Raw genomic sequence first — 23,039 nt, 5'->3', positions numbered from 1 at the left:
AAACAGTAAATATCAGAGATGGATAACTTTTTAATTTGACCATCAGCTTCAAAAAAACAAAGCCCACAGAGCAATGATACCAAACTTCCTTCAAGTTCAACCACCGTAAGGGCTGAAGAACACCAAGAAGGTGATGTGAGTAAGGAACAAAGCCCTTATTAGCCTGTCAAAATTTCAGAAATATGAAGGCAGCTATTTGAATTTTGGCTTCATTTGTTCTGGAAGTGGAGATATACCTCAAATGCAGTGTGTAATTTGTGCACGAGTACTGTCCAATGAACATTTGAAACCCTCCAAATTACATAGACATTCAATTACAAGCATGAAATCTATAAGGATAAGCACCATTTATTTTTTTTGAGTGAAAGCCAAGGAACTGCTTGATACTAAAGCAGTAATGAAATCCACAACTACTGCTGATAAAAAGTTTTTGAGTTCATCCTACATAGTGGCACAGAAAATTGCTAAAACAAAAAAAAATTGCATACCATTGCTGAGACTTTATAATGCCGTGTGCTATTGAAATAAAGGAAGTGTTTGGAAAGGAGAAGGCCAAGGTACTGACAAAAATACTGATATCAAATGACACTGTCAAACGACGGATCACTTCTCTGTCAGAAGACATAGTTTCAGAGTGTATTGATCGGCTGCATGACAATGATTTTGCTATGCAACTAGATCAATCCACAGACATTTTGAAAATGTCCCATTTACTTGCCTAAGTTTGGTAGGTGTGGAATAAGGAAATAAAGGAAGAGTTTTTGATTTTTAAGAGAGCTTGAGACAACAACAAAGTCATGACATTTTCAAACTGTTAGATGATTTTATGATTTCAGAAGAAATCAGCTGGACTAATTGCATCGGGGTCTGCACTGCAGGAGCTGCAGCAATGACTGGAAAGCATTCTGGTGTGCAAAAAATAAAAGCTGTTGCACCTCGCACTATTTGGACACTGCTTTTTACACCAAGAGTTGCTTGCTGCAAAAGATATTGAACCAGGTCTTTACAGTGTTCTGAACACAGCGGTAACATTTGTTAATTTTATTAAATCCAGAGCAACAAACTCCAGGTGTTTTGCTGCACCTTGTGAGGAAGTTGGTGCAGAGCACCATTTCTTGTTCATGCATACAAAGGTGAGATGCCTATCTCGAGGCAGAATGCTTGCCCATACATTTCATCTCAAGGAAGAGTTACGTACTTTCTTAGCTGATAAGAAACCTGAACTTGCCGAAGTGCTGAAAGATGATGTGTGGTTGACAAAACTCACAGACATATTCAGGTAAATGAATAAGGTGAATAAAACTGTGCAAAACTGTGCAAAGTGGGAACACTAATTTTATTGCCCAGCATGAAAGAATTGTAGCATTCAAAAGAAAACTACAGCTCTGGAAAGTTCTGTGGGAGCACTACTGATATATTTGAGCTCTTACATTCTTTCATTCAGGAATGAAACATTGACTTTGACATAATGAAACCTCAGCTAGCAGCGCATCTGTGTGGTCTGCTTACCAAATTTAATAGTTATTTTCCCAAACTCTCAACAGAACAAGCTGCTACACACATGTGGACTACAAACCCCTTTAGTGAGAAAATTGAAGCTAAATGTCCACCCCATGTCCCATCAAAACTGTTAGAAGAGCTCATTGACATTCATCAGACAGATCCCTCGGAATCAGGTTCAGCTGGAGACATTTTGGTGTGTGTTCAAATGAATACATCACTGCTTCTTCTGCAGCACTGAAAATTTTGATCCCCTTTAGTACCATCTACTTATGCGAGGCCGGCTTTTCAGCCATGACAACACTGAAAACAAAGTGCTGAACCAGGATGAACACTAACCATGACATGCATATGTACTTGTCAAACATACCCCCGCGTCTTGACAGAATTGTTGATCAGCACCAGCAACAAGTTTCACACTGAGTAAAAAAAACAAAAAACAGGTTTTTTATATTTGTATCTATATTATCCTGTGTGTGTGTTTAACTGTGTAACTGTCCATTTAATACAGCTTTTAATCTACTGGATATGCAGAAAAACAGTTGTGGCACAAGTGGGCCATGGAGTTTTTATAGCATTTTGAGGGGGAGGAGGTCTCAGAAAGAAAAAAGGTTGAGAACCCCTAATCTAGTCTAATCCTCTGCCAAGATGCAGGATTTGTTGTGTCTAAACCAGCGGTTGGCACGTTCAACACTCAGCCCATCAGGGCAATCCGCTGGCGGGCCGCGAGACATTTTGTTTACGTTAACCGTCCGCAGGCACGGCCCACTGCTCCTCCTTTTCCTCCCTTTTAAAGCTGAGCACTACATTAGCTCTCTTCAGTCTTCTGGAACCTCTGAGATTTCTTCAGCTAATTCCATCAGTGCCCTCAGATGAATAGTATCCAGTCTCACTGATTTGAGTTCATTCAAATTGGTCCCTTCCTCTCTCCCTCCCAGCACTTCCCCCCGCTGCCAAACAGCTGTTTGGCGGCACTTAGGACTTTCTGAGAGGGAGCAAATGAGCAGGGAAGCTGCCCCCTACCCCCCCCCCCGGTAGGCAGGGCTACCCGGAATGCAGGGTTGCAGGGCCCTGGGCTAAGGGGGCCCTGGGACCCTGGCCTGCAGTTGTAAAGCCTCATTCGGAATGCGGCCCTGTGAGCATGGGCCAGAGGACTCGGGGGAGTTGGGGCAGCCCGCAGCCAGCGGCCAGATAGAAATGGCGCTTTCCCCTTCAAAGCCAGCTGGAGAGATGCCACCTCCCCACCACAGTACAGTACAGTACTGTACAGTATATAATGCCTTTTGTCTGCCCCAAAAAAATTTCCTTGGAACCTAACCCCCCCACATTTACATTAAATCTTATGGGAAAATTGGATTCGTTTAACATTGTTTCACTTAAAGTTGCATTTTTCAGGAACATAACTACAATGTTAAGTGTGGAGTTACTGTACAGCAATTGTCACTGTAATTATAACACAAACTATAATATATACATATCTGATATATTTCCATAGAGCTATTATCCAGTGTATTCTTATATTTTCAATTCCATTAAAGTCAGCGCTAGAGATATTATGCCCAACAACTTGGAAAACATCTGACTCTCACACATGACAGTCAAACAAAACTGTAATACTTTCTCACTCACCCCTGTAAAGGGACAAATTTTCAACTGACCTCAGATTAACATCTGCACACAAATTTGCCGATATATTTTTCTGCACATGCAAAGAACTGCATTTCCACACAGACTGGGTAGATTGTGTGCAGATTTGCTATGCAGACAGGAATTCACACAATTTTTACAAGCGCAAAATTAGGGGCCACAAAACTTTCCACAAAAAGTACTATTTTATCTCAGCACCTTTTTTCCTTGCTTTCTAAACATGGTCTTTTCTTACTTCCCTTAGCCCTGACCAATACTTGTAGATTTACAAAATGGTTTATAAGGAGGCTCATATTACACTGTGGCAGAAATTTATGATAGTAGGATGGTCTGTATGGGGTCCTGTGTCTTTTACCCATCCTGTCATTTTGGAGATTTTTAGTCTAGCCTTTGCAGCATTCCACTCCTTTCTTCTAACTGCCTAGTACACCATTAGCTTTTTTTTATTTCACTACTACTTAGCTGAATATTCTTATGCAACACTGTAGTATCCACAACAGAGGTGCTTTCTGCTCAATCCTTTCTGGAAAGTGAAGTTGTTCTCAGCAATGTTCTTAGTCCCAGTCAGACTGAAGATCAGCTAAGATCCCTTGAACCTCTTGTGTTCAAGTAATATTTCTGTTGCTGGCCCCTCAAACAGGCAGAGTGTATCCCTTCTCTGTGTCTCTTTTAAAAACATGCTACAGAACAGTATAGCAGATGGGCTCCACATACAATTTCAGAGGGACCTCTTTACTTCTCCACACACTCAAAATTGCAAATCCTAATCCTGCCACAGCCCCTGAACTCTGTGCCAGTCTAACAGCTGAGCTGCACAGCTTCCTGGCTCTGCTTATGGGCAGCTGAGGTTCCAGGTAATCTCTATAGCCTGTGGCTGGGATTCTGGCTTCCCTGTCTCTTTGGACGGAAGCTAAACTTCCAGACTGACTCTTGACCTCTCTTTTTGCTTCCCTGATTTCTAAGATGGTAACTGGGCTCACTCCTGAGATCCTCGACTGACAGCTGCACACTTGGCTTTCCTGATTTTCTTTTGGCCCTGGTGGGATCCCTAGATTCTTGTCCCCCACCCCCAATGCCACAGAGGGAGTGAGACAAACATTACAGCATTGGAACAGCAAATAAAAAGCCCATGTATTTATTGAATGTTATAAATAAGTAATAAATCAGTCCTCTGTCAGGGTCTGGTGAAGAAACAAATGGAGTGCACATACTTCCTTGCTTTGATGTAATTTAATTACTAGAGTATATTGATTATAATGGCATTCACTAATGTTGCTGTAGTTAAGGTCTTATAGTATTTTCCATTGCAAATCTTGATTTCCAGGATTTAATAAAAGTTGATTTTAAAAAAATCTCTAGAAGCTGAATCTTGTACCCTGTACAAGGACATGGTCTGAAAGCAAGGGTGGTTTTTTTTTCCAAAATGTTATTAAAATCATCTTAACCATTTTGTTAGAATGGGAAAATTGTTATGTTATGGTTTCAGAAACAACATTAAAACAACAATCCGGTTCTGATTTAAACCAGCATAAGTAAGGAAATTCAAAGCTTACCCTGTCCTTAGTTCAATCTGTTGTCCTCAATATAAAAGAACATACTCCTCTACCTCAATATAACGCTGTCCTCGGGAGCCAAAAAGTCTTACCGCGTTATAGGTGAAACTGCGTTATATTGAACCTGCTTTGATCCACCGGAGTGCGCAGCCCACCCCCCCGGAGCACTGCTTTACTGCATTATATCCGAATTTGTGTTATATTGGGTCGCGTTATATCGAGGTAGAAGTGTACTCTATGAGACATAAAATCAGACACTCTCATGAGATCCTTGCAATAGCTATGTTAAATTGGATAAGTTAAATACAGAGTAAAAGCCTTAACTCTGAATGTACTTTTTCTGTGTATTTCACACCATACCATTATCTTCACATATGGTACATAGGTTTGTCTTTGGGTGTTTCAAGACAAGAATGTATCACTTAACATGACTGCACTTGCGTACTTTATTGTAAGCTATGAAAAGCTTTGTAAAGTAACTTTGCTGCAATATAGATTCCTGCCTGTTATACAAAGTTTGTTTTACAAGGGAGATATCTAATTTGTGAATTTTTTTCTTTGCTTGCCACAAGCCCTTATATGGAAGGTTTATAGTTTAGTACCTCTGATAGCAGTTTAAGAATTTAGATTTAAAAATTAGAGTGAGGATAACAGAGATACAAATAATGAATGGCACAAAGAAGGTGAATTGGACTCATTTACCCTTTATCATAATACAAGAAAAAGAAGACATTCAATTAAACTGAAAGGCAACAAATTTAAAAATGATAAAAGGAAATATTTTTCAACAATGCACAGTTAGAACACATTGCCACTGCATCAGTGGGATTCAAAATAGGATTGAACATTTATATGGATATTGAGGACATCCACAGTTACGTTAGATAGGATTAAAACAATTGGGAGGGACCTATACCCTTATACTTCAGGACATCTGCCAACCTCTCACATCTAGGGCTACGGAAGAAACTTCCCTTAGGAGAGTATCACAGTTATCAAGTTAACTACACCACTGATCCCTCCTGGTCTTTGCTAGACAAAGAGAACTTTATGCAGGTGAGGCACCTGGGTGTGGAGGGGACACAAAGAATAGTCATGGGAAAACCAGCAATTAATAAATTAACAAATTCTGTGCGTTAAGACTCCCAGCCTTAGGGTGTCTTCACAATAGTTCCAGCCTCAGACTTCCACGTGCATTTCTGAGTAGCTAATGCATTCTAGCCACTTTCCTCGTCCCTAGTTCCCCACTCACAGTTTGTTGTTCTAGGCCAGAGATATCCCAGGATTCTGGCAGGTCAGTGCTGCCTGGACTGCTCTGGGCTTATGCCTCACCCAGCTAAAGTGATTTCAGCTTCAGTTGCTGGCTAGGGAGGCCCACACCAGAGTCCATTGGATAGGCTGCTGATATTTCTGCAGTTTCAGCTCATGAATCATCTTAAAGCCATCTCAACTCTGTGCCCTTCACTGTTTTGTAGCTGTTCCAACTCAGCTCTTTAGAGAGTGCTCAGTGGTATCCAGAACCCTTCACAAAATTCTTCTTATCAGAGAAAAACTCCCAGCAGAAAATCAGAGTCACTTACCACTTACCTCCCTTGGTATCCTGCTGTTAAGTGAATTGTCTTGTTAGGCTGACCTCACACTTGGTAAGGCAACTACCATCCTTTCATGTATATATACCTGCTCCTGTATTTTCCACTTCATGCATCTGATGAAGTGGGTTCTAGCCCATGAAAGCTTATGCCCAAATACATTTGTTAGTCTGTACGGTGCCATAAGGACTCCTCATTGTTTTTCCCTTCCTAGTCACTGTTTACAGGGGTTCAGGGTCCCATACCCAACTGTGCCTGACTAGTGTCGGTCATGGTGGCCACAGGCACAGTTAGTGTCAGTCAGGGTTTTTTTCCATTTCCCAACAGAGTCAATAGCATTTTACTGCCCCCAGGCTCAAAACTTAACCAGAATACCCCAAACTGTTGCTTAACCAAAATGCAAATGAGGCCCAGCCCATTCAGTCTTTTCCCCCTGTTCACCAGCAGATGCCAGCAGAGAGCTCACATCTGGAGTTCTCAAGCAGCTGTGAGCCGAAGTCCTGTTTCACCAACATGCGTCAGTAGTAACCATTGTACAGTCTAGGCTAGGGCGTCAGGCCACAGGGCTCATAACATTATTATTCATAGGGGGGTTTTTATATTACTGCCTAGGGACCAGCCAAGAATGGAGCCTTATTGTGTTAAGCTCAGTACAAAGAGAGAGAATGGCTTCACATTCAGTTGGGAGGGGGATGAGATTCCCAGCTCTTGTAGACATACTCACGCTAGCTTCATTGAGCTAACACATTAAAAATAGTAGCATAGCCAGGGTAGCACAGGCAATGGTGGCATAAGTTAGCTATGCTGAGTCCAAGCTCGTGGCTATGTACTCAGTACAGCTAGCCCATGCTACTGCTTGCTGTTGCCTGGCTCCACTACAATTTTTCATGCGCTAATTCAGTGAGAGCTATCATAAGTATGTCAATGCGAGCTGGGAATAACACTCCTGATTGCAAGTGTAGACTACTTCCAGAGTGGCAGACAGTCCCTGTCCTGAGGAGTGATAGAATACACAAGCAGAGTGAACAATGTGATGGTAGCAAATGTGATGTTAGTTCCGTGAGCTTGTTTTTGTTAGGAGAGGATTAGCTAAATGGAAAGACAAAGGAAGGCAGAGCAATGAGAGGGCCAAAGTAGGTAAGAAGAGGAAGGAGGAATATGAAGGGAAGCTGTGAAATGTGTCTGAGGTGAACAGATTGGAAGGGAGTGGGAGGCAGAGGGTTGGAGCTAACAGCAAATCTACACTGGTCAGAAAATGTCCAGTAAAAAAAATGTAGAAAATACTCTGAGGCAGCAGCATCTGTTGGTTCCTGTGCAAGCTGCTTCTGCAGCTGCTCCTGCCAGCTTTGGTCTGTGACTGGCTCCTCCTCACTGTTTCTTTCCCCAAGGCCACATGGTGGTATTGGGAGGGTAGACACTGCCTGGGTCCCAGCTCTGGGTCCTGAGGGTGCTGGAGTAGGGGTCTCTCTTTCATTGTGAAGACTAACAACAATGGCAATGCTGGACAAGTGTAATCTCTTTTTGCTCTGGAGTGAGCATTTAGCAGAAGCTGCTCTATCTTTGTTCCAACCAGGTGCTGCATGAACAGCTACTAGAAATGGTTCTGGTAACAATGGTTTCTGAAAACACTGATACTTCGTGCAAGCAGGTTTGTACAAGCTGCTTACCCTACAGAGACCACACAAATTGCAGTGGTTTTAAGCATATTGGTTTGTTGGGATAACTCCCAGCTGTCTCTTTAGAGAAAAGATGACATCTTATATCGATGTCTGCTTTGCCTACCTTTATCTTTTGAGCCTAGAAAGAAAAGGTACTTGACACAACTATCTTAAAAATTCCCAGACTTACTACTACTATATTAATTATTAATTATTATTATTATTAGTAGTAGTAGTATAATGGTAGCACCACAAGGTTCCAGTCAGTATCCAAGGTCCCAGTGGGTTTGGTGCTATACAAACATATAAAGTTCTAAAAGATAGCCCTTGCCCCAAAGAGTTATAACCTAATTACAGAGTGGACATAAGAGTGGACAGGCGAGAGGGAGAAGATGATGAGGGTAACTGTAATGGAAACACACGGTAACCTGGACTGGTAGTGTGCATAATTTGCAGGTTTCAGGGGTTTATTTAGTAAGAATTGTACACATTGGGAATTGTTGCACATAGAGGGGAGAAGCGATCAGCCAAGCTGAGCAAGTTTAGACTGTGCATCAGCTTCTGAAATTCTGTCCTGACATTATTGGATTCCAGCTCCTGACAGACATTGCCTGATTAAAGAGTTCCTGAATGAAATCACCAGATTCACAAATCCTGATTTATAATCCTGGATCCTACAGTTGTTGCCTCATCCCAATAAAGTGTCAGTTCATAGAGAGAGTATGTGATGGTCTGGTGTGTTATAAATTTTTTATTGCTAGGAGTTTGGGACAGCACCATTACTCACAAGTGGCAGGGCCAGCCACATCATCATTTTTCCATTTGATGTATGTTAATTACTACAGGAGGAAGATTGCTTTGGTAGGAGTATGACACTAACAAGAACAGAATAAAATCAATCTATTCCCTCTTGCTGAAATGTCACTAATTATCCAGTTGCTATGCTGCTGCTTAGGTATGTGTTATACTATAAGAACTATACTTGGATACAAGTATTCAGTATGCCTAATAATTCCTTAATAAAGATTGCTAATCATTTTGCTTTTGATGTAATTCAGTGTAAAGCTAGGTGTTTTGAGATTTGGTCTTTTGTCTCTCCTAGACTGGTTTCTTGTCTCTTTTATGATATTGAATCTGTAAAACATGACAATGGAAGGAGAAACTTCACATATGACAGGAGACCTCTGATATCCTATAATTGAACTTCATCTTTATTATCTGCTAACTTCAGGTCTCAAAGACCTTGTTGACCATGTACTTTAGTGGTACAAAAATCTGTACCCTGCCTTTGTCGCAGAAAATAGTGTAACTGTTGCTGTTTGCTCAGATGAAACAATAATTTTTGAAGTTTGTCATCTGCTGCTACAAAAATTTTCTCCATTTTATAAAGATTACAAAATTATGAAAATCAATCAAAATTAATAAAGATGAAAAAAAGAGAAGAGTTGGTAACAGGAAAAAATTATTTAGAATTGGTCTAAAAGCTTCTAAATAAGCTTAAAATACACACAGCTAAAAGAATCACATTTTATTTTAAATTCCTTTGGATATTTTTCTCTATCCTTTCTATGGTGGTAGTAGCTTAAATCTTGACTTTTGCACAAAGAACACTTACTGCTAAATAGTAAAAAACTATTTCAGTTGTTTCTCTTTATTCTCCCTTGCTCATCAAGTTGTTTATCATTTGTATGCTTGAATAGAGCTCAAGATTATAATAGGACAAGGACAGAAGACACTGAACTAGATGGATTAAGAGCAATTCCTTTGTTTTAGAGTTTGCAGTTCTTCCTATTGCTCACCATGAATCGTGGTGCTTGAGTGTACTTTGGTGTCCCTAGCCTCTGTTTGTCAGAGGATGGAGATGGATGGCAGGAGAGAGATCACGTGATCATTACCTGTTAGTTCACTCCCTCTGGGACACCTGGCATTGGCCACTGTCGGTAGACAGGATACTGGGCTAGATGGACCTTTGGTCTGACCCAGTACAGCCGTTCTTATGTTCTTATGCATTTGAAAGAGATAAAGCATTGGCAGCCGTGAGCACCATGCACTGACAAAAATGCTTCCCACTGTTCCCCTGAAACATAATCTTCCTCAGCCAGTGAAGATCAGTGCTTCATGCTGTGTGCTGGACCCAGCGTTCTTGCTGGCCCATCACCTGGCAGTAGCCATTCTTCTCAGTTTATTTCATCTTATGGGTCATAAATAACAAAGCACCATGCTCAGTAGCTCTATCAGTGGATCAGTACACTTTTCATCTACCCCCTATAAAACTGAGCCCTAAAGCCTAATTCAGTAAAGCACTTAAGCACATGCTTAATTTTAAGCGTATGCTTTAAATCCCATTGAAGTCAGTAATAATTAACACTGATATCAGTAGGATGAAAGCCAATCCCTAAAATTAATCCTAAACTTAATTGCTTTGTTGAAATGGGATAGACTGCAGAATCAGGACCTAAATCACAATTTTTTTCAAAGTTTCAAGGGTCCCTAGATAAAGAGTTTGTTAATATGCACAACCATTTTGTTTAGGCAATCACATAACCAATAGTGTATTGGCTACTTTAATTTTCTCACATGAGCAATCCCACTGAGTACACCAGGACTAAGGGCTCCTCTCATAAAAGCTTTAAATCAGTGTCTGCTATTGGATAAATAGGATATTAACCACTAACAAAAAGTGAGTGTATCTAGGAGGCACTTAGTACCATACCTCTAAAATGTTTGGATAAATCACGCAGAAAGTAATAAGAAGCTTTTAGCTTTTAATATTAAATGATAAACAGACTTTGAGTATCCTAGTCCTGTTTTAGGAAAAAATTAATCAGCTTAGCTATCGTATGCACAAGTTTAATTCTCTGAGAGAAAAGTGATTGTCTAATTTTTTTTTCCACAGTAATTAAGGAAAGTCAAAAGCAGCAACTGGAATCTGTGAGCTACTCCTCTCGTTACGCTCTGGGACTCTTTTATGAAGCTGGCACATGGATTGATGTCCCCTGGGCTGCACAGTACATCACCAATAATCCCTGCATACGCTTCATCTCCATCGATAATAAGAAGCGCAATATAGGTCAGTGCTCCTATTATTTCCCTTAAACACAGTAACAATAGAGGGTGTAGATCATGAAAAAAGCTGTTTAATTGAGTGTTGCTATTCTGAACAGAGCAAGTATTTAACTTCAAGCCACAGGGGATACAATTTAATGTCACATTTGGCCTGTAATAAAAATGCAGTATGAAACCAGGGAAGTTTTCAGAGAATTATCACCCAGCACATGGTTTGTATTACTGAGTTTATGAAAACAGTGTCAGAGGATTTAAAACATCAAAATGTTACTATTCCAAGAAATAGTCTTCATTCTATTATTTAAACATTAATTCATGCACATGCCAGTTTATCTACCATCATCTATTATTTTACAACTCTTGATCTTTCCATTGAGAATGCTTGGAACGGTTAATGAATTATATAATCAAGCCTGATCAGTCTAATTCAGTGTTAACTAGTTTATTTTTTCATCATGGAAAATCTTTGATCTTACAGTATGTACAGTATTACTTCACCAGACTACTTTGCAGAATGCTGCTGAAGAGCTTAGCAGGCATTCTGTGAGGCTTACACTTCTCATCTCTTTGTTGAAGATGGTCATAAAAACAGATATTATACTGTACTTAGTAACCATCATTAGCAAGAATCCCATGGGAAAACTACAACTCTTGGATCATGTTAAAAGTAACTATGGGCAACTTTCTAATGTGAATTTTTTGTGAACCATTAATCTTTTTTTGGGGGGGGGGGTGGAGGGGAAGTGCTGGGTTTGGTTTTTGTTTTGTTTTTTATTGGTGGGGAGGGCAGAATGTGAATCCTATATTGCTGAAATTCTTGGAAAATAAAAATGGCATAAATTTGTTATCACTAAATTGTAGTGAAGTGAGATTCTAACTACCTTTGTTAAATCTCTTGCACTTATATTTGGTGGCATTTCTTAGAAAATCCCATTTACACAACTATTTCAGAAATCTAACTGGGACATCCATAGTCTAGTGGATTGAGCATGGGGCTAGGAATAAGGAGATCTGAATTTCTCTTACTAGCTCTGCCACTGACTCACTGTGACCTTGACAAGTCAGTTAACTTCTGTTACTTCATCTGTGAAATGGGAATAATAATCTATCCATTTTTGCAAGACACATGGAGATTTGTGCTAAAATGTGCTGTGAACTACTGAACAACATGAGCGAGTAAGGATTTTCAGAATCAGGCTCTATATAAATACAAGGTAGTATTAATTAACCGAACTGAAGCATGGTTTTATATGCAAGCAGATGAACCTAGAAATATTTCTTTTTAATCTATCTTGTTCAGTCTGGACTGATTGAGTTTAAATTCATACTTCGTATATGCACTGATCAGCATCTATCTATGAAAGTACTCAGGTGTGCCCATCACTAGGGTTTCCCAAACATCAACAAAATTATATAAAGCAATCATATTGGAAAGACTGAATGCATTTTTCCTTGTATTATGCCAAATACATGGAATTTTAAAATGATTATTGTATTAGTTACCATCTTTAGGAAGTAAGGCAAGCCATTCTTTAGCATTATTATTGTGGGAAAGCTGTGGCAATGAGATGATCTCATATTTCCCTCAGGCAGCAAGAAAACCTGAGGTTGTTTTACTTACTGGTGTAAGGGTACAGCTATGGGCCAGCTGCCTGGAAAGACTTGCCTCTTGCTTATATAGTTTTCACCCTGTTTTCTAACTCCAGCATCCCCAAATAATACAGCTGTCAAGTAGGTCTCAGAGAGAGAGGCCATTCCTGAGATATCCCAGGGGCAGCTCATGTGAGGTCATTAAAGATCACCATCTGGACCTTGACCTGAATCCAGTAATGAACAAGGAGCCAGTGTAACATAACAAGTTCCAAAGTGATATGCTTAAGTCTTGCTGTGCTGCTGTTGCATGCTCAAACTTCCTGCTTTTCTCTTCCATCCTCACATTTACAGTAGCTAATTGTGGTAGTCAGCTTGGAGGTGAGAAACTTCTGTATTGATGTGGCCAGGTCCCCACTGGGGATGATCACAGGCATTTCTTGTTACTGTTGCATCACCTTGATGATCAGAGGGTGCGTGTCCCCAAACTGAGGGTGATGATGTAGTTTGGGCCATCATTTCTAAGTATTTCACTTTTCCGACCAAAATCACCTGGCGTCTTTTTCCGGTTTTGTTTTAGCCAGTGACTCGTACTGCCCCAGCCATACTGACTGATGGTGCTGTTTATTGATGGCATAATTAACGAGCTGTGGAGCAAGTGTTTTGGACATATTAATATGTTACTAAAGATTATGAAACTGTATATATTCCAGATGACACACACTTCCCACCTAGTAGTGTAGGCTCCAAGATATCATGATGATAAATTCTCTACGAAAGTGCAATTTCCCAAGAGGAATGAACTGCCTAGCAGTTGCAGGGTTTGAACAAGTTGAGGACCAGCAATTGCAGATGAACTGCCTCCCACAAGGCCTCATTACAACATATAAACAGCCAGCCAGCCCTCTCTTTTGTACTCTGTTCCTTGTTAACTTGAATTTTAGAAATTTCAACTTTGTTCCAAGAAAACTAGTAGTGGAGTGGGAGAATAATGCATGTTAGCAAGGAAAGAGAAATATTTCTGATGGTGGGTGCTCGTGCATAGCATGGGAGGTTTGAAAGACATGCCCTTGCTCTGTTTATTAAGGATATTTTAATAAATAAAAATATAAACATCTGAATAGCACACGTAAACTGTCAAGGAGAGATTCTCATTTCTTTATACACAACTCCTAATGTTACGGGAATATGTATAATTACACACACACACACACACACACACACACACACACGTAGCATTCGATGTGTAGTTTACTTATATTAGCGGTATAGTAACTGAAACACTGTTTTACAAAGTTTTCTTTGATTTGTTTTAGTATATATATATAAATAGTTTACACTTTCATTTTTTCTCTTATTGCACCCTTGATAGGTGTACATTGTGTTTAAGTAAGAAATAGTTGCTTATGCACACACACACACAAAAGGTGGCAAATATTAAGATACAAACAAAACATGTCAAGTATCAGAGGTGCAGCTGTGTTAGTCTGGATCTGTAAAAGCAGCAAAGAGTCCTGTGGCACCTTATAGACGTATTGGAGCATGAGCTTTCGTGGGTGAATACCCACTTCATCGGATGCATGCACAAAACATGGTGGGAGGAACAGTGCCCCACTACTTTTATGTATGATAATGTAAGTAATGACATAGTAAGTTAAACAAAGATTTTATATTATCTGAGTTTCACACTGCTGATGAAAACTTATTGGCAAACAACGTAAAACTGCAGCCTTGAAGAGCACTACAGCCTTCAGTTAGTTTTTCAAAGTAATAGATGTTGCTAAAATAGATATATGCATACACTTGTCTGCACAAAGACAAGATTATTTATAGCTGTTACATTCTATTGCTCTTTACAGAAGTACCAAATTTTTTTGTTGTTTACACAAGACTTGGTAATTATCACTTTGACTCATTTAGCAAATGACAGAACATAAGGAACAAGAAATAAATAGCACTTTTTAGTGGTGGTTTGACTTTTTACTGGTGAGATTTCCAAATAAAAGTGAACAATTTACTGTTACTAAAATCATGATAGGATGCAGTTTGTTATCAAAGATAGTCAGTTGTCTCAGATTGGCAGATGAGACGTAAGCCAAGAAATAATACAGGAATAGTAATTTTGTTAATTTTAAGGACTATGATGTTCACTTATCGCATTACTGTGCTTTCACATAGGCATTGCTTACCACTCTCTATTGATCAGGTAAACAAATCTTTTACGTTGTATTTACTGTATGGAAGATGCAAGCCATTAAAGTGTATCATTGCTAGGAAACCCATTAGCTGTATAAGAAAATGTACAGTATCCTTATAACTGCACCTTGATATCCTGAGAGGTGCTCAAGAGTCCCCACTCAGAGTTACATTATAAGACTTGATCCTGCAAAGGGATCTGCATAGCTAACCCTTGACTTCACTGTGTGCTGGGGATCTTCACAGGGGACAGGTGGGGAAGGAATCCTCCACTGGAGCAGCTCTGAAGTCGCTATAGTCGCCCAGAGGTTGTAATAAACTCAGTGGCAAAGGAGAGCTGCTCTTGCTTTGGTTCCCCAAATTCCTATTCCTAAAGGGTAGGGGGATCTGCTAACAAAGAGGAGGGAGCAGAGTCTGTCCCATCACACTTACAGTATGTCATTGAGAGAGAAATTCCAACCACTGCCCTATGAATCTACTACACACAGCTACTATAGACCAAACTTGATCTCACAGGCATGCAACTTTGTTGGCATCAGTTAGTTGTGCAAGTGCATAGATGAGGGCAGAACTTGGCTGTGTAAATAGAGACTAACTGATATAGTTTGAATACTCTGATTCAGGAGCTCTGGATTTCTGTGATGGTAAACTATTCTGTGCAGTTTTCAGTGTTGGCCTAGAGGAACCCTGTGGCCTAGTAATAGCAAGTCTGCTCTGATGGAGGATACAACAACACAAGCTGACTCCAACTCCTACTCTGGTGGGTCCAAAGATGGCAATCACACCCCACAATGGGCTGAGTCAGACAGGAGTGGGTAGGCCATGGCATCCAGGTGGTGCACTGATTCTGTGGCTTCCATGGGCAGCCTCCACCATAAAGGCCCTAGGGACTCAGAGGTTGCAAACTAAATCCTGTGGCACCTGCAGGGCTGTACCAAGCCCTGCATTTGTAAAATCTGTACAGGGTTTTAAAATGCAACTGTTATATATCCTCACTCTCATCTGAGGATTCTAGCTCCTGAACAACCACAGTATCAGTTACTTCAGCTGTCTCACCTTCCTGATTTATATTATAAAACAGAAAAATCAATAGTAAAGATTATTTGTTGATTGTGCCATTCCAGTATCTACATGGAGTATGCTTAGCCAGTAACCTCAATGGAGTCACATCTATTTATACCAGATGAGGAGCTGACCCACTGTTTTTTAATGAGGCTTGCACCTGCAGATGTAGTGTTCTTGAACATTGTATCATGAAAAGATCCTACTTCTATTGTATATTAACTTCTCTGCATAGTATGTATGTATATTAAAGAGTTAGACAAAAGGCTATTTTAAAAATCCCATCAGTATTTATAAAGGACAGTGGGAATTCTTCAGCAAAATTATTCCAAAAATCATATTTGTAAGACTGCAGAATCTTGACATTCTATAGGAATAAAGACAGATGACATACAAAAAGGTAGCAAGTTCTCTTCTCTTATTTATTCTCTTATCCTCAGCTATGTCATTATATAATTTAAAAGCGAGAGAAGACACATTTTCATGTTTTCAGGCTCAGCATAATTCTTAAGTATCCTTTTTACATTGTAAAGGGGAGACTCCTTTATCTCTTAGTACTGATGGAGCAGTTTTAGGAATAGGCAACAGCTAAAGCTTTGTCTCATGGAAGAGTCTACAGCTTATTACATGTGGATTTCCTTGATAATCTCATGCCTAGTCTGCCTGCTTATTATGAAGCCAATCAGAAACTATCCATGAGGATAAAGAAATACTATATAAAAAACCTAATACTGCTCAGACTCCCCTTACCTGAGTTCTTCTATGACAGGGGTAGGCAACCTATAGCACGTGTGCCAAAGGCGGCATGCGAGCTGATTTTCAGTGGCACTCACACTGCCTGGGTCCTGGCCACCGGTCCATGGGACTCTGCATTTTATTTTAATTTTAAATGGTGCTTCTTAAACATTTAAAAAACCTTATTTACTTTACATACAACAATAGTTTAGTTATATATTATAGAGACTTATAGAAAGAGACCTTCTAAAAACATTAAAATGTATTACTGGCACGCAAAACCTTAAATTAGAGTGAATAAATGAAGACTTGGCACGCCACTTCTGAAAGGTTGCCGACCCCTGTTAAGACATTGTACATATATTACAGTGATACCATGCAGAATAAAAGAACCTCTGCAAACGATGGGAATTTTTAAGAGACATTCAAGATCAGTCTGTTCTTTTACCAACCAATAAAATAGATTCCATTAATACTGACATTCTGTGTATTCAGGAAATTCTATGTATTTTTCCTGTTTCTTTCTAGGGTCTAGAATTTTATTAGTTATTTTTAGTTCAGATGTAATTTTATTAAATCTAGATCCTGACCTCTCTTCTAGTCTGAGGAATTGGACTGTTCTTTCTTTCCTGCAAATAGTGAGGCAGTTCAGCCTTATCCACAAGGTTTCAGGAACAAGTGAGGCCATTCCCCTTTGGCCCCAGATTCTCTGATGCTATTGGTGCAGAGTGGCATTTATGCTCTCCTTTGTCAGTTGCCTGCTTAGTTTTAATAGCTTATTTTGCCTAACAGAAAGCCAAATTCCACCCCCAACTCTTCACAATCAAATTGGATTTTTTTGGATAATGTAAGAAAGTACCCATGCCTCACATTAACTGCCATCAAAATCTACCCACCAGGAAACAATATCTTTCCTTTTTAAATCTCTCTCTTCTCATTCCAGGTTTTGTGACACTGGTATCCTCCACTTCCCAGGAACACGAGGGGAAAAAAACATGGTAGATTTTCCTCTGTGAAAGATTACACTGTTCTTATGGCAGCCTTATAAATAAATATGTTCCATTTGCAAATTGAGTTGCAAACTTAGCTTAATAAGTCCCTTTGGCTACTGATGTGAGGGAGAGACTCACCAAAAAATTCCCAGCAACCCCTGTTGATGATGGTGGGATTCCCAATATAGACAGTACTCTGGTGACCAGAACAGTTTTTGCCACTGATTTACTAAACCTGCTGGGAAGCAGGTTCTGTATAACCAAACAAGTGGTGAAAATGGGCCTCACTCCCCAGGCTGTTGTTCCCCAGGAACGTTGTTCCTTCTAGTTGTACTATTATTCAGCTGAACTAGTGTTAGAACCAGTGCATAGGCGGCGAGTTCTATGGGCCCGCGTGGCCCAGGCTCCACCAATAATCCTGAAGCTGGGCCCAGCTCCACCAATGTTTGGGCCCCAGGCCCTGTGCTTTGGGGGGTCCCCGTGTCGCAATGCCGGGCGCTCTCACCTCAGCGGCAGCTCCCGGGAGAGGCCCCCCCCGACTTGGCTCACAGCCCATTGGCCGGGAACCCCAGCCAATGGGAGCTGCCGGGGGCGGTGCCGGAGCTGCCAGGCCGCGCCGCCACAGCAGGGAGGGGAAGCGAGACACCGGCAGCGGCTGAGCCCTGGGCAGAGTGAGCAGCAGGGTCTGTGCCTGTCAGACAGACTCAGCCGGTGAGCTGTGGGGGCAGCCAGACACAGAGACACAGCCGGGGAGGGGGGGGTTGGTGGGGACAAACAGACACAGCTGGGGGTTGTGGGACAGACAGACACAAGGACACAGCCAGGGGGTTGTGGGACAGACACACACAGCGGGGGGGGGGGGGGACAGACACACACAGCCGGGGGTGGTGGGGACAGACAGACACAAGGACACAGCCGGGGGGGGGAGGTTGGTGGGGACAAACAGACACAGCTGGGGGGTTCTGGGACAGACACACACAGCTGGGGGTGGTGGGGGCAGCCAGACGCACGGACACAGCCAGGGGGTTGTGGGACAGACACACACAGCCGGGGGTGGTGGGGGCAGACAGACAGACACAGCCAGAGGTTGTGGGACAGACAGACACAAGGACACAGCCAGGAGGTTGTGGGACAGACACACACAGCCGGGGGTGGTGGGGGCAGACAGACAGACACAGCCGGGGGTTGTGGGACAGACAGACACAAGGACACACCAGGAGGTTGTGGGACAGACACACACCAGGACACAGCTGGGGGGGGGGCTTCCTGAGGGGACTATAGCAACACCCCCCGCAGAGCAGACCCTGGTTGCAGCTGGCTCCGCCCATCACAGCCCCCTGCCCCACAGAGACCCACACAACCCTCTGCCCCCTCGAGAGACTCCCATTGACCCCTGTGTCCCTGTCACTCCTCTCCAGAGAGCCCTCCCCTTTGTGCCAGCCCACTCCCCTCCTCCAAAGCTCCCTACAATCTCCCCCTTTGCCTTCCGCCCCCCAGCCCAGCCCATTCCATTGGCTGGGAGGCTCCCAGTCTATTGGCTAGCAGGGCCCATGGGAGCTGCACCTGAGGCAGGGTGCCTGCTTGCAGATGCAGACCTGCTTGGCTGTGCCTCCACAGCACAGGGAGGGGGAGCCACAGGTGAGCAAGCCCTGGTCATCATCATCACAGGCCCAGTAATTCTCTGGATATTTAATTTCACTGAGGCAAAATGTGTGCAATTTTATGGGTTGAATGATTGAATGACATAATACCCACCTGCCCGCATTGTCCATCACTAAGTCCAGTAATTTTGTCAAGTGTTTGTTGCACAACATGGTGGTGCCTACCCCCACCTTGTGCTTCAGGGGGTGATGGGGTCCAGGACAGCCTGTTATAGACTACCTGATTAGTAATTGGATATGTTGGCTGGCATCTTTTTTTACGTGTTCGCTCCCCCTGATGTTAGAACCTGGCTACACCACTGGGGAGGGGAGCTTCCTAGACCTGTGCAGCTGGGGCTTAGGTGAATTTTGTGATACTGTGCCCCTTCCCAGCTACCACCCTGCAGTCCCCACTCCTGCACCATGCTGGGCAAGGGGCAGCCCCATCCCCAGTGAGGCTATGGTGAGGGGTGGCAGCAGGGGAGGCCACACGTGATGGCAACCTCCTCCCTCGGTACCCACCATAGGGGAGGCGAGTGGGCTTTCTGGACCTGAGAGGGACCCTAGGAGCATGTGCAGTGAACTGCGGGGGAGAGGAGGGGTCTTGCTGCTGCCAGGGAGGGTGGAGGGGAGTCCTCTTTAGCCCTAGCCCTGGGGCAGCCTGTCTGCACCCCAAGTTCCTTATCCCCAGCCTTGCCCCAGAGTCCTCACCTGACAGGAAAAACACGCAACTTAAATTTGGTGGTCAGTTTAGAGTATCATAGAATATCAGGGTTGGAAGGGGCCTCAGGAGGTCATCTAGTCCAACCTCATGCTCAAAGCAGGACCAATTCCCAACTAAATCATCCCAGCCAGGGCTTTGTCAAGCCGGGCCTTAAAAACCTCTAAGGAAGGAGATTCCACCACCTCCCTAGGTAACCCATTCCAGTGTTTCACCACCCTCCTAGTGAAAAAGTTTTTCTTAATATCCAACCTAAACCTCCCCCACTGCAACTTGAGACCATTACTCCTTGTTCTGTCCTCTGCTACCACTGAGAACAGTCTAGATCCATCCTCTTTGGAACCCCCTATCAGGTAGTTGAAAGCAGCTATCAAATCCTCCCTCATTCTTCTCTTCTGCAGACTAAACCATCCCAGTTCCCTCAGCCTCTCCTCAGAAGTCATGTGCTCCAGCCCCCTAATCATTTTTGTTGCCCTCCACTGGATTTTCCAATTTTTCCACATCCTTCTTGCAATGTGGGGCCCAAAACTGCACATAGTACTCTAGATGAGGCCTCAACAATGTTGAATAGAGGAGAATGATCATGTCCCTCGATCTGCTGGCAATGCCCCTACTTATACAACCCAAAATGCTGTTAGCTTTCTTGACAAAGGCCAGAGGAGGGAGTGTTAGTGCCTGTGCAGACTTCTGGGAAGTACATGGGGTGGAAGGGGATGCTGGGATGCTCTGGAACCACTCCTTCAAAGCCAGTCAGGACTCTGGGGGAGCCTCCTCTCTGAGCAGACTGTCTCCAGGGCAAGAAGCTTACACCTTCCTGGGTCTGACCTCAGAGCATTCAGCATGCCCTTCCACACCATGCACTTTCCGCAGTGAGTCCGCCCAGGCGGGGTCCTGGGGCAGCCAGAGGTCCCTGCACCCCAACTCCACAGTCAGATGTGACTCTCAGCCAGACTGTAAAACAGAAGGTTTATTAGATGACGGGAACACAGTTTAAACAGAGCTTGTTGGTACAGAAAACAGAACCCCTCTGTCAGGTCCATCTTGCGGGGTGGGAGCCCAGAACCAAGTTCTGGGTCTCTCCCCATTTCCCCAGCCAGCTCCAAACTGACACTCCCTCCTCTGGCCTCTGTGTCTCTTCCGGACAAGGCGACCACCTGATCTCTTTGTCCCCAACACCTTCAGGTAGCATCTTGCAGGGGAAACTGAGGCACCCACACAGTATTCAGAGAAAATATTAAGAACATTCCCACTTCATCACAACAGGTGCAACAAAATATAATACCGTATATTGAAGTAGGCAAGTGCTGCTTCTGACTTTCCACTTTTAATTGACCCTTGTAATCTTGTGGCACTGACGCGTTGTAGCTTCATTTTATATCGGCTTACAGAGCGGGGGGGGAGGACCACCATTTGGGCCCCACCAAAAATTATACAAACCTGCCACCTATGAACCAGTGGGAATATTTTTCTGGACTTCCGTATTGTTGGACACCTTTAGTGATTACATGGAAGTAATTTCTCCTGTTTTACTAAATCCAGAAGCTAGGGTGTGGCTATTAGTTGTTTCAGAGTTCACAGTGGCTTTTGTTCTGTTGAAAGTTACTGAGTCTTCTCTCTAAACCATAAAGCAGATACAGCAAACACAGGCTGTTGTACAAGTTTTCTCACACTCCCCACAAACGTGCTTCAGTCAGGAGCCAGCGCAACCACTTCTAAGAGTGAGGATGTTCATTCTCTGTACATTCAGTCCTTGGCGCCTCTGTGGAGGCAGAACAAGGGTGTTAATGTGGTAATGTTTTGTTGGTGTCGGATCTTTTTAGCACAGGAACTGAATAGTGATCACCAGTTCAGGCCAAGCACATAACATTCTCTCAGGGTGTATAATTATCTTTGGACAAATACAGCTGGCTTTTATTTTATTTTTTCAGAAACTTTGGCCTCTTCTCTGTGAGGACTGCCCAATACTAACTTCAAGAGCTATTTGAAACAACTTTAGGGTCCTTCACACAGGGCCAAATTCTGACCTTGTCTTACACAGGACTAAAGAGTACAGATGTTCCTTATTCTTTTGCATGGAAACTCAGCACTAACCTGATCAAGATTCAGAATAGAGAGTAAAGGGATGCAAGATGTTCACCAAATAGTCTCTTGTATAATTAAAACAGCTCACAAACTAGAATATCTCACTGTTTTGGGGTCTTTGTCTTCTGAACCTGCTACTGCTTTTTAAATCTACCATTTTCCATTTCTTCCTTCTTTTCATAAAGGTATTGTTTTCAGCTTCATTGATCCCAAGACTGAGGGATGCCAGGCATCCCAGAGTCAGAGGTAAATTCTCAGGTCACAAAATATATAGACACTGACCCTGTGCTAAGCAATGTTGTAACGTAGTCAGGTTATTTACCATCTGCCAATGGAGCACTAAACTTTGAATATTCCTGAACTCAGCTTTTTAGCTGAGCTAACGATACAGTTTGCCAGAAGCGTCTCATTGTTTACATCAATTACACAGAAGTTTTCGGGCACATCTGGTAAAAAACATCACCACACTGATCACAGATTGCTGCTATGTTGAAAGCTCTAGATTTTCTTCTAAATTGAATGATTACACAGCCTGACTTGATAGAATTTCTGGACCAACATTCTTTGTTTTATTTTTAAAGATAACAGAAGCTTTTACAATCTACAAGAGAGAAAATACTTATGAACAAATGAACCACTGTATGCTCTGCATGAGAGCCTGTGTGGTTCAGTTTGATCCATTCAAAGCCTCCTTCTCCTCCTTCCCTCTTTCAAACTAGTGGAGATGACTAAGCAAAGAAAACCTCACTTTTTGCCTCCTCTTTAGTGGAACTTCAGAAGTGTCTTCATTTAGCTGAGATTTCATTATTTTATATGCAGAGCCACTAATGAGCCTTGCACAGCTATATACTTGACTAATAGAAGTGATTGAGCTTTTAAGCTGTTAATATTGTGTGCTATATTATACCAAAGTTTCTTTAAAACCTTAAGGGCTATATTCTGACACCTTTCCCTTGGTTTGAGTAGTACCTTATTCTGTAAGTAGCCTCACTGAAATCAGTAGCAGTA

General features: G+C 42.3%; 1 protein-coding gene across 2 annotated transcripts in view; it reads left to right on the top strand.

Annotated features, from left to right (window-relative positions):
• RNLS (renalase, FAD dependent amine oxidase) overlaps positions 1-23,039 on the top strand; it is a 131,135-nt gene that overhangs the window by 76,036 nt on the left and 32,060 nt on the right. For both annotated transcript variants that reach the window (XM_045024085.1, XM_045024086.1), the window contains exon 5: positions 10,844-11,017. In XM_045024085.1, the coding sequence (XP_044880020.1) occupies positions 10,844-11,017 (174 nt within the window). The remainder of the gene's footprint in view (positions 1-10,843; positions 11,018-23,039) is intronic.

Source organism: Mauremys mutica, chromosome 7, assembly GCF_020497125.1.
Source record: "Mauremys mutica isolate MM-2020 ecotype Southern chromosome 7, ASM2049712v1, whole genome shotgun sequence".
Lineage (NCBI taxonomy): Eukaryota > Metazoa > Chordata > Testudines > Geoemydidae > Mauremys > Mauremys mutica.
Note: the sequence above shows the minus strand (reverse complement) of the source record. Positions and strands in the feature narration are given on the sequence as shown.